Raw genomic sequence first — 15,754 nt, 5'->3', positions numbered from 1 at the left:
AGGATGGTAACACGTTGAATCGTTCTTTTTATAGGACTGCAAATATCAAAGTTTAAAGTATGTGATTTCTCTTATTAGAGTAATCGCAAAAGCAACATAAAATCTTCGTTGAAATTGCAAGATTATTTTAATAAAACAATCTTTAATTAATATGTGACGCATTTAAACGAAACATTGATCGCCCGTAGCATACAATAAAGGGTTAGAAAGGTTTGCTAAACGTCGAGTAGTTATCGATTGCGGACCACGATGACGTCATCACGGATCACGCCACATCCCCGCCCATTGAAACTCGGTCTCTGATTGGTTCACGTGCAGGCCGGCTATCTATATTGAGAAGCATGACCGTCGCGGTTTTGCAGGTCAAATCCTCAGGTCCTTACATTCGCATGCAAATTGATTTGCATCAAATTCCCACGTTGTTCACGCACGATTAAACAATTTATAATAACTTTCGTATCGTTTCGCGTCGTGTTAACCGGTAATGCAAGAATCTCACGGATCCAATGTTGAACTGTGTCCTGTCAACTGCATCGAAAAGTGGCGGGAGATTTCAAAGTGAAATTCGTGTTCAAGTTAAAGCAACGTTTCCCATGGACGCATAAAAGCTAAAATCAATTCTCTCGGTAAGATATACCCCGTGATCCTCCAAGGAGTTGTGCAACAGCATTTCGTCCAATTCCCGTCTCAGATTTCATCGTAATTCCATCATCGATTCGGTCATTTCCAAGCTCACACGGACAGCCAAGATGGCCGCTACTGAATCGAGCATGTATAGAGTGGTCGGGGTTCTGCGCTGGCGTTAGTGCGTGTGGTAGTACGACATGTTCAGTTTCTCTGAAATATACGCAGCACCCGCGACAGTCTCACTTGTGATAGGTTAAGAGTTTGACATGTGTACGAAAAACAGTGGTACGCGCAAAGAGGAAACGCTATCATTCGCGGTTTATTCGCGCGAATACTGAGCCGATCTCTCGTGTGCGTGTTTTTTTAGATCGTACCGCCGAAAGTGTAGAACCAGTGGAATCCATCCAGTTCATAGTTACAGAAGCACGTGGTGTTTGATCCTCTTTTATCTTATCGCACACACCCGTGTAAGTCACCGGCGGTAGTTTCGTCCGGCGGTAGTTTCGTTGGTTAAGGAAGATCTGGAGAGGTTCGATCTACGCGATCGATAAACCGTTGGCTCAAGTGTAAGAACAACGCAAACACGTTCGATAAAGCGGTGCATGTTTGAAATGATTATCCGGTTTCATAATCTCGCGAAGTCTGTCAGGGGCGGCTGGGAGGGAGGGAGGAACGTTGGTAAAATTGATCTCGTACTCGACGTCTAATACACTGATAAAAATGTTGCTGTAATCGGCAACGCTTGAACAGCTGGCCTATGATCACATGTACCATCGAATTTACCTACGGCGGCCGTTGGGCAATATATCGGCTCCGGGAATCGGGATTCGCTCGGCGTAACGAAGGTCAAAGATCAAAGATCGTTAGGAAATGTAAAAAGCCACATAATTGGCCATGTTATCCCACGATACGAATTCAGTCGTTCGTCGACCGCTGCGGGGCACGTCACGCCGTGATCGGTCGTCCCTCGTGTTCTTTCCTCGTCCCTCGTTCTTTTATGTGCACACACGCACCGGCAGATAGTACCACATATCCACATACGCTCACACCATTCTTGACCCTTGGATCGCGTATAGTGATAATTTCCTCTCCTGTCCGCGGTGGGAAAAACTGACTGTTAGTCGACGGGAATCGTCGAACTCGTTAAGAGGAACAGACGAAAACGTCTGGGACACACGTTGCTTGTGTATCAAAGGTAAGCAAACGACCTTAGTATGTTTTCTCGTGTGTACACATTTACCACCAATAACCATTCGAGAATTCGGGAAATGTATATTTGCCACAAGCTACTGTAAACATTTCGTCGACTGCTAAATATATTTTCGTATAGCTTTGCTAGACAGACCGATTGTTATATTCCGTCAGTTTTCAAACAAGTGGCGTAACGTACTCGCTAGTAATTCGCTAGCAGCAATTTTCAAGCAGTTCCGATTCGAACTTCCGGGATGGTACCGCTCGCAAGGTGCAGCTGTTGGTAGTTGCTAGTGATCATTCACATTTATTTCGACTTGGTAATCCTGCTAGTATTCTCTGGTCGTGGAGTTTGATCGATCTCTTGGTTACTGAATTCACGGTCGAATAGTACGCTAGTGATCACCGAACGTTACCGATGAATGAACGGATTATGCGAGCAGCTATATTGTGTATGCGTGTACGCGCCTCGAGTAATTTCGAATAGTTTAAATGTTTCTTTGCCAAGCACAACCGATCGGTGTTCACTGCGGCGCCGACATACGTGCAACGCGTGCTACACGTGATTCGGACTAAGAATAAAATCTTGTTGTCTCGTTTCAAGTACACCCTTAACACTAGACTCACGGATATGTATTATAGAGTTTGTTTTATAATTCTTTGAAATATTGATATTCGTTGATTTAGATTTTAGAGATTCAAAGTTTAAAAGTAGACAATTAGAATATATATTTGCGTAATTGCATCAATGAAAATCGATCGAAAGTTTTAGTAAATAATGTTTATAAAATTCAATATGGGTCAAATTGACTAGTTCCGTAAATCTAGTGTTTATGTCCAGATGTAGTTTCATAGGTGGCGTTTACAGGTAAAAGGGGAATTTTTATCGTTGACTGAACCATGCGTGTCTCGACTCTTTTTGGCGGATTCAGTTTGTTTCAATCGAGTGCTTAACGCGTTCACTACCAACGCTTATTTCGGTGACTGTATTCCCGATTATAATATTTTCTTCAATCCAATAAATCTAAACAAAATATTAGAAAAATGAAACTGAAACAAGTCAGTGAGTTTCTAAATATAATTCATAGTTTATAATTTCTAATAACAATATCCGTAGGATTAATTTCATTTTCATTATGTAAAGAAAAATGAAACTGAAACGAGTCATTGAGTCTCTAAATATAATTCGTAGTTTATAATTTCTAATAACAATATCTATAAGATTAATTTCATTTTCATTATGTAAAATACAGGATTACGGCCGTCATAAATATGTAACTCTGGTAGCGAACGTGTTAATGGAAGGTTTTAAATTGTAGTTAATAGACTTTTTACGATGGAAATAGGTAAGAAAGGTTAAGTTGTGCTTGTACGATGTAAATTGATCGTTTCCAATGCGGTATCCGTTGAAAGCCAAGTTTGAAATTTTAATAAGGTCTTAATTGATGTTTATTGAGCGAGGGATTTTAGGTGGGACGTTTATAGTTTCGGGGTTATATTTTGATCCTTCAAATGGGAATGCCCCTTAAACGTCACATTTATAATTAACTATTTCCTTCCGCAGAGTTTATTATTATACATAAGAGTCAAGTGCGTGGGCATGCTTTGTTATATAAAGGTATAGACGTATTCATAGTATTTTTGATAGATGGCCTCAGTCTCAATGCGTTTTTAATCAGTTAACTATTTTTGACGAGTATACACATAATCTTAAAACGCAAAATGGCACTAATTTCTTCAACAATAAATTATGTATTTTCTCAGATGAACGTGTAATTCCTTTTTATTTTGTATTAGTTTATCGTTAGAATATAAGTGCATTTGCCCTGACTTTCACTAGTATACACTTTGTTTGATTTAATTGCTCGCATAATGAAGGATTTTTCAAATTAAATTCCACAATTAACAGATTAACGCGTTGAATACCGCACGATTTTAAGGTGCGGAATATGGCAAAATAAAAAAGATACAATATTAAATTATTTCATTGAATTGCGTTGTTATTATCGCAGGATTCTTTTGCTGAATATCACAGCATCAGGTAGCGTTATTTACAATATAGGAATGTTTTCAAATAATTATCGTTCCATCGAGGATATTGCAGCACTTGAATTTAGGCGGGGATCACCGGTGATCCCCATGGCATTCAACGTGTTAAACGATTCGTATTTTAAGTAAATATGTTGCTGGATAAGGCTAAGATTAATAAGAACGTAACGTTTAATGCGATAACGTGTGTTGTTTTTCGGTGCTGGAGTCACGGCTGCAGTTATAAATAGAAAATTAATGATTGACTCTGTTGATAGTCTGTTCTTCAAATTAAAACTTGGTCCGAATAATATTCGACACTAAATTGAATCGTGTCGGTGACTACAATTGTAATGTAATCCAAGTATAGCAGTACAGATGAAAACAAAAGGTATGGTAGTACACGTTGGTTCCATGCTGGAACGTCTAATCTATTAGTAATGAGAATGTAGCACGAAATCTTACTCCGTGACAGATCGATGCTCCCTTTCGGTGGCCCGTGCTCTTTTACCAATAACTTTGCACGAACGTGCAATCTAGTTACTCGCTTTGACGGCCGTTGTCATGAACGCATGATCTCGACCATCGTTTATAGGTCGTTATCGGGCAAACGTGACTTCACCATGCCTCTTGTAGATGTGCGTATATATATATATATATATATATATATATATATATATATATATATTATATTTATATATATATGTATATATATATTATATTTATTACCATATATACAACAACATTTTTGGAAACGTTTTACTTCTTATTTCTCGTAAAAATATTTTTTAATAATATTTACCTCTCTAATTCTATGTAATCAATTTTTCAACGTTAACTTTCACTGTCCACCATTCAAGTCGATTTACCCCAAAAGTAAATTTATATTCTTCATAAAGTTTCATACTTTTTGTCAACATAAAAATAAATTTAGCATTTTGCAATTACAATTTCCCTTTAACTGGAAATTTAAACACGAATTTGAAATTTCATTATTAACCCTTTGCACTCGGAAGTCTTACTAGAAACATTCGACACTTCCCGGTGAGACATAGACGACATTATTTGAAACGAACTAATGAGGAAACATAGTAAATTAAGAAACAAAGCTATCTTATATAAACATCTCACATATCGATGCATTATACAAAACTTAATTACAAAGTGTTATATATAACATTAACTTATATCGAATCTAATGGTGACTGAGAGTCACCTCTCGAGTGCAGGGGTTAATATGTAATCCCTATAAACATTGTAACAATACATTATTTCCAGTTTCTGCAGACATTCATTATAGTATTTAATTGAAACTGTTTATTTTCAAGATCACTTCAATAATTCAATGCTTTGAAGATTCCAATAATTGCGATACAAAACGTAATCGAAACCAGTCATTTTCAGTGATACCGTAGTTCCAGTGTTAAATGAACTGACTCTCATTGTTAAATGAACTCTCGAGCGCAAAGGGTTAATAAAACATCTCGCCTCGATTACCTGAGCAGCGTACAAGGCAGAAGCCAATAAATTTTGAAAATGCCCGCAATGTATAAAATGGTTCCACATCTCGATTCGACTGCGTAGCCACGTTCGGTGTTTCCAGGTCAAGTGGACGAAGCATAAAAAGATTCTCCACCGAGCCGTCCGGAATCACGGAATAACTTCGCTGTTGAAATTCCGACGATTCCGCTTATCGCGTTCGTTTGTTCGTTCCTCCTCTTGTATGCTGTCACTGTCGCTGCTCCTCGTCTATGTCACGGGAACTTCATGTATCTCTGTTTACGTGACAAGTTACTCGTCGTGGAACACGGCGACGTGCATGAACTTAGGCAATGTTCCGTACCGATTGGTTCCGATAGAAGAGTGCACTGTAAACAAAACGTGTGTTGTCGGGACGCCTGGTGAACGCGCGCGCGAGCACGCCGGCTGCTACGAGTGGAGTTTGGTATACACGCACGCGGATTCAGTGTTCACCTTGGCGCAACTTAAGCGTAACACGAGTTATGCAGGGTCCGATGTTCAATGCCGTGAAACTCGTTATCTCCGGGCTTCGCGGAGCTGTTCACGTGCTACGGTCATAGCTTTTTGCACACCCACACTATTGCTTGCGAATAACCGGTCCACGTGCCATAGAATCAAGTTGCCTAATATGAGAGCCGTTTCTTGAGACAATCGTAATTGTCCACGAAGGATACCTCAAACAGAATTCGATACACTCTTTTTTATCGCTAGATGTACGGACATTTATTGTATAGTTTATTTTATTGTTCTCAGAAAGATTGATGTTTCGTCCGTTTAGAACTAGGGAATCAAATGCTTAAAAGTGTATTATTAGGAACCGTAATCACGTAATTGAATCAATCAAAATCGACCTTAACATTTACCAAATAATGTTTAGAAAATTCAATATGAGTCAAATTGACTTGTTCCGTAAATCTAGTACATATTGGCCATATTTCTTGAAACAATCATAATTGTCGGAAAAGAATACCTCAAACAAAATTCGATACTCTTTTTTATATATTAACCATATTTCTTGAGACAATCGTAATTGTCGACGAAGAATACCTCAAACAAAATTCCATACACTATATTTTATATATTGGCCATATGAAATCTTTTCAAAATGGATTTTACGAGCCCAGCGATAGCGTTTTGTACACATTGCTCACCGTGCATGTTTGAAGACCTACACGACACAAGCATTCTGCGTCATAATTTTTCGCACAATTACTTTCCATTGTTCAGGACAATTTTTTCTTAACCCAGGACACTTAAATGACGAAACAATGGATTCTTGTAACATGATTATAAACATTACGGATTACGATACTCGGGGGTTCCGTAAGAAGGATAAACTGCTGTCTCGTATTAGGCAACTCAACCCCATTTCGGCACGAAGGCAATATGGCGACCTGTATAGGTATGCAATTATCGGTTTCGTAGGTCGTATCGGAAACTTTCAGTGACCGGCTCGCTCACTGCTATACTTTGAACAGGTCAGCGACCTTGAACGGTCACTTGATTTTCAAGAGCACCGTCTTCGCGTCAGGTTACCCTCAACACTCAGCTATACTCTTTCCTAACCGCTACGCCCTTATTTATAGTGGTCTAAGGGTTTCAAGCATTAAGTGACCGAAAAAGTTCCCGCGGTTTTCTTGCGCGATCGGACTAACACCTGGCATTAGCTTAATGACCTATTAATTTTTGGTAGGTCTCTATATTGCATATATTCTTCGTACATTATTCAATCGAATTGTTATTCATTTGCTCATTTCAAAACAACTTTCAGAGTAATACAGAGAGAATTTCTTATCGTAGACTACCAGCGATTTGGCAACTTCTCGCTTAAATTCACTCAAAATAAGGGTTTCGCTTTGAACATAACGTCTGACGTTCAAAGTCAAAGACTGAGAATTGCAAATACGAAGACCTCTAAACGCGTGTCTTACTTACATATGATTAACTATTCCAGTCCTCTCGTGACGAATCGAAGACCAGCTGAGTCACAGCGTTCGTATCGCGATAAAGAAGTGTCAATTAGTGTGTAAATATCCTTAGTCAACATACTGCGTATTCCGTTATCTGGAACTCGCCATTACGCAGCGTACAGTTTCAATGGAGAGCGAAAGTAACGGACGTACCGACTCGACCGAGAGATTTCTTAGCGGTGATTTCGCCCCTGGTTTCTCCAAGCGTCCACTTATCAGCTCGAGGACGTGTAATCGCCATTGAAATTACGTAAATGACCGCGGATCGAGGCCGATAATCCTTAACATTGAATTCGCGAAAGGAACGCGCACGGTCAAACCTGTTTCTCGTCGGCTGTAACGCGCGGTACCTGCGCGCATGAAAGAGACGCGCGACTTGTCTGCGGAAAAAGTGGCTTAGCAAGGGGATGGCAGCCACAGTGACCTTGAGCGGTCAATATTTTCTGCCTTGAAGCGGCAAATGGGGTTGTGACCCGATACGTAGTGTTCTACTCGAATGATCAGAGCCTAGCCTTGACGTAAACGGCTTAGAAGCCGGCCAACATCATGGAAACTAGGAAACCAGGAACTTGAACGTATTGCGACGGTCATGGGCGCCGATGACGATCATTTTCGTGGAACATTTGTTTTACGATACACATTTCTCTCGTTGCATAGACATTTCGTTGAATCGAAAGTTGATAGAATTTTACTTGATCCTCGTTTGATCTTATGTAATTTTGATTGTTAAAATTGTCGTGTGAGATTCGCTTTTAACGAGGTATCGATCAGAGAATTTTCACATTTCGTAAGCACGAGCTGACATTTTTATCTCAGATGTTGAAATACCAGAATTACAATGGCGCCGGCAGGCAATGATGAAAGAGATAGCAGAATGCCACGTAAACGATGATAAGATAATCTTATTGAAATGTCACAGGTAATCTGGCTGTTATCTCTTTCGCATAACTGGTTCGTTCGAATAGACATCACGGTGACCGGTTTCTCCCAACCTTCGCACGCTAGACAGCAAAAAAATACGGAAGCTTTCGGAAATACTAATTTTAGCCTCGGAAATGTACGCTCGAGGACCCGTGGAGTCATCGGGATGTCTAAAATCAGAAAAATGTCTGTTGTCCATGGCTGTGGAATATCGCCCAAGGTCCATGTTAGATCGCTCGAATGTCTTCTCGCATACAGGGTGTCCTCGTTTCACGACAGGCAGCACTGAAACCCTACACTCTGTTTCCACTCTTGGAAACTCTTCCTCTTTGGAGTGCCAATCATATTTTTCGCCTCGTATTTCGAGTGGCTTTCAACGCGAAGCGCCTTAAACCCAACTATCGTATAAAATAAAAGAAGTTTATGGCAGAAACTGGAATGACTCGAAAGAAGAGATAGTTCACCGAGAAAATGAATAATTCTTTCGAGATAACTTGTATCTCACGGGAGATAAGTAAAACTAACGTATAAATAACGCGAGAAAAAGAAACACGAAAAATATATAGATACGCGTTGAACACTGATCAAAATAACCTTTCCAATTAAGCAATCGTTGAGATAGTCGATAACCAGTTCCAGCGACTGTATATTTTATCGGGAACAGCAAGACTGTTTCGTGTAAGAAAGTCAATTATAGGCGTTAATTAACAATTAACGTTTAACATTTTTAACGATGTCTGTTCCGGATTAACACTTTCGCTGCCACGTCACCGTTTGACACTATTTTTCACAGAAACTTGGACATTAATTCTCTTGGCGACGTATCGAACAAACCGAAGTTTCTTGGATATATGAAATATAGGAAAGATAGTAGAGCAATTATTCAGAAGAATCTTGACTTCTCAGTTTCTGGTTAATGAAGAAAACTGTTTCGAGTACATGGGAGTTTTGATGAGTGTATACGTGGTATTCAAAGTGTTAAATTGCTCGTTAATAATAGTTAATACTTTGGACACCTTGTATACACGTGTATCGGTGGTCACGACGCTCAGTGACCCCGTTGTCTGTTCCCAAAGAGGACAGGGCTCTCCGAGTGGCCCTCCAAGCTTCCGAGCCGTTTGTCTTTCGCTACTGGCCGCGGATGTCTCGACACAAACGCCATTTTCTTTCACGGTCCTTCAATCATTTATTAATCAAATTGTTGATTTCTTCTTTTTGCAATTATTAAATAGATAACAGATGTTTCTCTGAGAAATTACTCAAGAAATTGATTTAGCAGTACGGAAACTGAATTGTAAGTTAAATAAAGTCTCGATAGATGGACTTTTGGAGTTTCTATAGAGAAATTTCAAAAAGTTAACTCGGTAGTTTCAGTGTTAATCATTACTCGTCTCTCCTACGTCAATCGAATTTTGATCTACACGAAAAAAACAAATTCGACTTGTAGAGGTTATCCCGAATACAAGTTATACAATTAAAATACTAATTATTTATTAGGTTGTAACGTATGGAATGTCCGATTTTTAGGATCACCTTCAAATGAACACAGATTCTTTAGTAATCAATATTTTTAATTAAAATAACGATCATTGGATTCTACACGTTTTGTTCAAGTTTCTAGTTTTTCAATTCGTACGTACTAATCCCTTGCTGTTTGATTACCTAAGTCATTCGCTTGCTATTTAGTGTTCCAAATATTAAAATTCGATCTCTGATTTGTCGACATCCGACAGCAAAGAATTAAATATTCCGATTCATTAGTTTGAGACTACTCCAGTTCAAAATGAGATTCAAATGCTGCGAATAATTCATGCGGTTGATTACGTACATTAACCATTTTCTTCTATTGACCAGTAGACTGTTAATTGCAGATTAATCGCAGTCAGTTCCGCGCGAAGTCGTTCGTAAAGACTGTGTTTTTCCTGTTCAAGGTTAGCTGAATCGTTCCGCGCATTGAATTGTAAGAACGATTGGTTTTACACGCGATACGCGATTAAGAATAACTTTCCATTTTTAATTGCGTTCTACTGATTATTTCGGATTCAGATTCGCATCCTGAGCGCGGCTACTATTTTCGAATAGAGGATGTGGTGGGAAGGAATCTGCCTAAACAGCTCAATTGGAAGATCCGGGTCCAGCAGTCCAATTGGCCGTTTCGTGTCCAACCTGTATTACATAATGCACGTGATTCGCGTATGATACATATTTCCAGGGATACGCGGCTCCATTGATATGAAATTCATTTCTCAATTTTCACGGGAATCACGAGATGGGGTTCGAAGGTCGCTGGATATTCCGCGCCGGTTCAACGTTTAACGCGTTGACTAACACGAGAACCTCGAGCGTTTTATACAATCGTTTGTTCTTTCGTGGAAAAAATAAATAGGAACAATTATTAATACAGAAGCTACTTGCTGATTTATTCTTTTTGCAATTATTAAAAAGATAACAGATATTTCTCTGAGAAATTATTCAAGAAATTGATTTAGCAGTACCCAAACTGAATTATGAGTCAATTAAAGTCTCGGTAGATGCACGCTTGGAGTTACCATAGGAAAGTTTCAGAGAGTTAACTGCTAGGTAGTTTTAGTGTTAATCATTAATAATACACGTTTTTTGAATAATTATTATCGCGTGGCCAGCTGAGAAAAATATTTCATAGTACACAGATGTTGGCGCGTAATTGGTCCTTAAAATATTCGTATCGCACAAAAACATAATGTCATCGCATTGGCGATAAAATCAAGTGACATTAAAACATCATTTACATGTTACGTCACAATAAAGAAGAGAGTAAAAAGGTTACAGCAAACTGAGGAAAAGTACGAAGTAAAAGTCATCACAATCTCTCTAGTCAAGGCAAATATTACATAATTAAAACGTTTGTCAGCTCTTGTCGGGATAAAGTCTGGTCAAGTATGCGTTCTATTGTTGAATCTCGACAAATATTATAGCAAGGCAAAAGATCTTCGAATTGTACAGGTTCCGTCTTATCCAGTTGTCGAGTGAAAAAGGTTTGACAATCGAAGATCTGACTTCTAGAGATTGTAGAACAATGATCCTACAGGATGCATCGGGTCTATGCATTACAAATGCGTCGAAGGAGGGGCAATCAAATTTTGATCTACACGAAAAAAACAAATTCGACTTGTAAAGGTTATCCTGAATACAAGTTATATAACTAAAATACGAAACACGAGACAAACGATTTGTGTGGCGAAGCTTTCGTTTTCTGGGCTGTAGACATTTGCAGAGATAAATATTGTTCACTGATTATTAACCCTTTGCGGACGGTGATACTATAAAATATACGAAATCTTCAGCAGATGAAGCTGAATTACTTATCAATTGCTTAATTAATATAAAAAAAGGAAACTCCGTACTGACATCTTGCTGTTCGAGCAATCAAATCATTCGTCCACGACTTAGTTTTCTACGAAACTTTCGTCTCGCCGAAATGTAGACATTTGTCTGCAAAGGGTTAACACTAGAATTACCGAGTATTTAACGCGATTGATATGTAACGCGCGTGAAAATGGTAACAATAGATTTTCTTCACGTATTCATTACAGTATTCAAGTGATGCTGTTTATTTTCCAAATCATTTAGGATATTTAATACTTTTAAGATACCAATAATCGCGAAATAAGAAAACTGGAACCAGCCATTTTAATTGGCACGGTAGTTCTAGTGTTAAATACATTCAGTCATCAATCATCTCACGTGCTGCAACTATTTCCAAGCAATTCGGAAACGCCGGTCACCGGTGAGCATCGCGGCAGTCGACGTTTAAAGTTTCGCTGCCGCGTGTGTCAGCGTGACACGTTTGTTTCGCGATAAATGGGCGCGTGGCTGCACGCCGAGGGTAAAGTGCACTTGACCGGACCACTCGGTGCACAGTCAATGGTCTGCAAGACTGCGAGATGAGTCGAGTGTCGTCTTAACAGTCTCCGATGACCTATATATAATATTTCGAGTGCGAATGCGGCACACCGGGGAAATTTGTTTGCCGGGTTTACCTGAACTCGCGGAAACAGATTCGGAGTTTCGCGAAAGTTGAATTTATTCCGTTAAACTTTGCTCGGTGCATGCTCGTTACAGAGGTTAATTATATTTTCGATGTTATAAACTGATAGCACGGCGCAAAATTCGAAACAGCTTCCCATTGTTATTTTCTCCAGAAAACTGTAGAAGTTCGCGGAGATTGCGGAGGAATATCGTACCGGAGCAACTCCAGAAAATACAATATGGCGGCTCGGGTATACATGCTATAGAATAGGACTGCACTAATACGATTGTCATCACTCGCCTACTTATCTACTTACCACAAGGACGAATGCATTGTTTATGCGTTATAGAAGTCAATTTTCTCATTAAAGTTTTGTTGAACTTTCTCGACTTATGCAGACTTGTTTTGCTTCGGGTTATAGCACGAGCAATTGACACACCTTGCGTATCGACTCGTTTAACTCATCTTGCGATTAAATCTTTTTGGTTCGTGTTTTGAATTAGTTGTAAGAATATTTCTGGTTGATTCTATCCTGGATGATTAGCAACAGATGAATTAAGTATATGTTATTAGTACATTTCGTTAGGACTTAGTGGGAGTCGTGATTGATTGATTTGTTTCCTCAAAGTGTTGCGCAGGCATTAGGTAAGGAGAGATTAATTCGTTTGAAACAGCAGCCATAGGTGATGGCGTAGAGAACGTTCCCTCCGTAACTTGTTAGAAACTGCTGGCGCTATCTAGCGAGTCTTTGTCCTACAATTACATAGTTATGGGCAGGTGAAACAGTGGAATAGAGGATCTATAGGAAAAGGTCGACGGGCGAACTGGTGCTAGCAAGAACAGAAACTGAATACACAAGCCCTCTAGCAACGAATCCGAGAACTCTCGTTGCAACGGACGGATTTCACGAAATGCCAGTGCTACATCCGTTTCCCGCGCCTTTGTGCAATCGGTATAAACTTTAGGAAACATGCACATTTGCAGGATCATTCAAGAAACCTTTTTTTCTTTCATCCAAAGATACTTCAGCTACACAAAACAATTTTATTCTGATGCATTTAGGAGTAGCATCCACAGGAAAGCAAAACAAACTGTTTAACAAACATTCATCATGACGATCATCCCCAGAATTTGTATACACACATCCCACAAATTCGTCCCTACAAACTTAATCAGTTTTTTCTAATGAACTTAGCTACAATCGTGAGCGTAACTCTCACTTTCACTGAAAAAATATTAATCACGCAAAATATTCACATACACGAAAACCTAGTAAAACACTCACCATCATGACGATCGTTCCCAAAATTTGCAAATACATGTCCCACAAAATCTTCCCTACGAACTTAATCAGTTTCTCCTAACGAAATTGGCTTTATTCGTGAACGTGACTCTCATTTTGACTGATAAAACATTAATCACGCAAAATATTCACATACACGAAAACTTAGTAAAACACTCATCAACATGACGATCATCCCCGGAATTTGTATACACACGTCCCACAAATTCTTCCCTACGAACTTAATCAGTTTCTCTCAACGAAATTGGTTTTAATCGCGAACGTGACTCCTATTTTCACTGAAAAATAACGATCACGCTGATTATCGCGTGATAGACGTGTCCTCATCACGTGGCAATTCCAACCAGGCCGACGACGGGCGTTTACCATTGTTAAACGTTCGACACACGATCCCGGCTTTTCGAAATCGATATCGCGGTTCGTTTAACGTTCACCAAGGCCACGGTAAAATTACGCTGGTAGTCGCGAGCGAGGAGGAATCGGTATCCGCGTCGAGAACGGAGTTTCATGCTCGCCGAAAGAGAGAGAGAAAAAAAAAGAAACACGGGAGACGCAGCAGCGACCGACCCCGGACAGACCGGAAACAGCATGCACCCGAAACGCGTTAACCGGCCCGATTTTGGCAATGGTTTTTCTTGCAGTGTCATTAATCCGCATCAAACCCGACCCCCGTTAGAGTAACGGAGGTACGTATCGTCTGGAAATAAGGGGTGACCGGAAATAGCGGCATCATGATCGTGGAGGACAAACAGTGAGTCGTAGATTATCATTGATTCTAGACGCACTTCTAGAGAACGCTCTAATTTTCGCTCTCCCTAGACTCTCCACGCCTGTCGCAAACAATTTCTCGCATGCTCGCATGTTCTTTGAGCCGCACACACTTTGCCAAGCTGCTTCTCGCGCGACTCCGCTAACACTATCCCTGCCTGGTAGTGAAACATATCCTTGAAGATATCTTTCGCAATAATTCTATTGTAACTTATTCTCGAACATATCTTTCGCAGTAATTCCATTGTAACTTATTCTTTATCGTATTATTATTTCCTGTACATAGTTTGAATTTTAAATTTGTACCTGAATGTCGCCCGAACGACACAACGACCGGCACATATTTATAGCGACGGTCACTTATGTTTGCACACTGAAATAGTTTATATTTTAATCTGCTGTTTTTTTTCAATATATTTACATAATCTAGGTGGCTTACCCACGTAAACCGCAATTACTGTAAATAAATTCAGACTCATGATCGAGGCCATACTTTCCGATGCTAGGTGGACGATATTCGAGTCCAGACGTATCGCGATAGTGTAACGATCATGGTGGTAAAGATCATCAAGCCAGGACATTGGCAGAAACTGCAAGAGTTCCCGAATCGTGGATTATCGCGTAGAAAGATTGTCGCGAAGCTTAATACATTTGTCGCGGCTTGTTATCGAGCTGTAAAATGCATTCGACGCCATGGAACAGCAAATGAGGTTCTCCGAGTGGCATTTCGAAAAACCGGTCAGAGAATCGGTCGCGAGATTCATTGCTTATCCGAAGCTGATCGATTTAATACAACAGTCGATGTTCGAAAGGAAATATCAACAAATTTCGATGTAAATTCAGGCGTAAAGAATGTGCGACAACAATTGAACGAATTTCAATTTCGCGTTACCGGGAGAAAGCTGTGCGTATCGGCGAGTAGTCAATGGGTCATTCTCGCGTTTGCAAAGAAAGATATTACTTGGACACCGCAACGATGGTCCACAGTGATTGTCGACGATGAATCTAAGCTCGATCGACTCGAGTCGAATCGAGAAATAGATGTGAGAATAGGCAAAGAATTAAGAGAAAATCGTGTGAAACCAACTGTGAAAGATGGCGGTGGGTAAGTGCTTCTTTGCGAGTGTTCGATCTTGAATAGGACAAGTCTTGATCGTCATTGAACTCTTTGGACTTGGGTGGGTTAACCCCTTGTTCTACAATATCGTGTAAGGCTCGTGGCGAAGATTAGAAATAGAATTTAACAAATGTAAATATCACTTAATTCTTCCAAACCCGAATGGAATATTACTTTTCTATTATTAATTGTAATGCTTCTGAGTAAATGTAGACATAAAATAAGTGTAGAATTTTCTGCTTTTTATAACGAATTATGAAGAATGAAATGTCTCTGTTGAGCGTAATTGGGAGAGAAAT

The 15,754-nt window shown here is 39.6% G+C and overlaps 1 protein-coding gene across 6 annotated transcripts in view; it reads left to right on the top strand.

Annotated features, from left to right (window-relative positions):
* Nucleotides 1-345: 345 nt before the first annotated feature.
* Acsl (Acyl-CoA synthetase long-chain) overlaps nt 346-15,754 on the top strand; it is a 29,188-nt gene continuing 13,779 nt past the window's right edge. Inside the window, exons 1-2 of one of the 6 annotated variants that reach the window (XM_031990361.2) lie at nt 346-626; nt 14,212-14,321. In XM_031990361.2, the coding sequence (XP_031846221.2) occupies nt 14,302-14,321 (20 nt within the window). In that variant the 5' untranslated portion in view covers nt 346-626; nt 14,212-14,301. Of the gene's footprint in view, nt 627-731; nt 1,823-14,211; nt 14,322-15,754 lie in introns of those variants that run through there. The other 5 variants (XM_031990355.2, XM_031990346.2, XM_031990377.2 and 2 more) reach the window with 5 other exon arrangements.

This window comes from Nomia melanderi, chromosome 3 (assembly GCF_051020985.1).
Source record: "Nomia melanderi isolate GNS246 chromosome 3, iyNomMela1, whole genome shotgun sequence".
NCBI classification, from domain to species: domain Eukaryota; kingdom Metazoa; phylum Arthropoda; class Insecta; order Hymenoptera; family Halictidae; genus Nomia; species Nomia melanderi.
The sequence above is the reverse complement of the archived record's forward strand: the minus strand, read 5'-3'. Positions and strand labels throughout refer to the sequence as shown.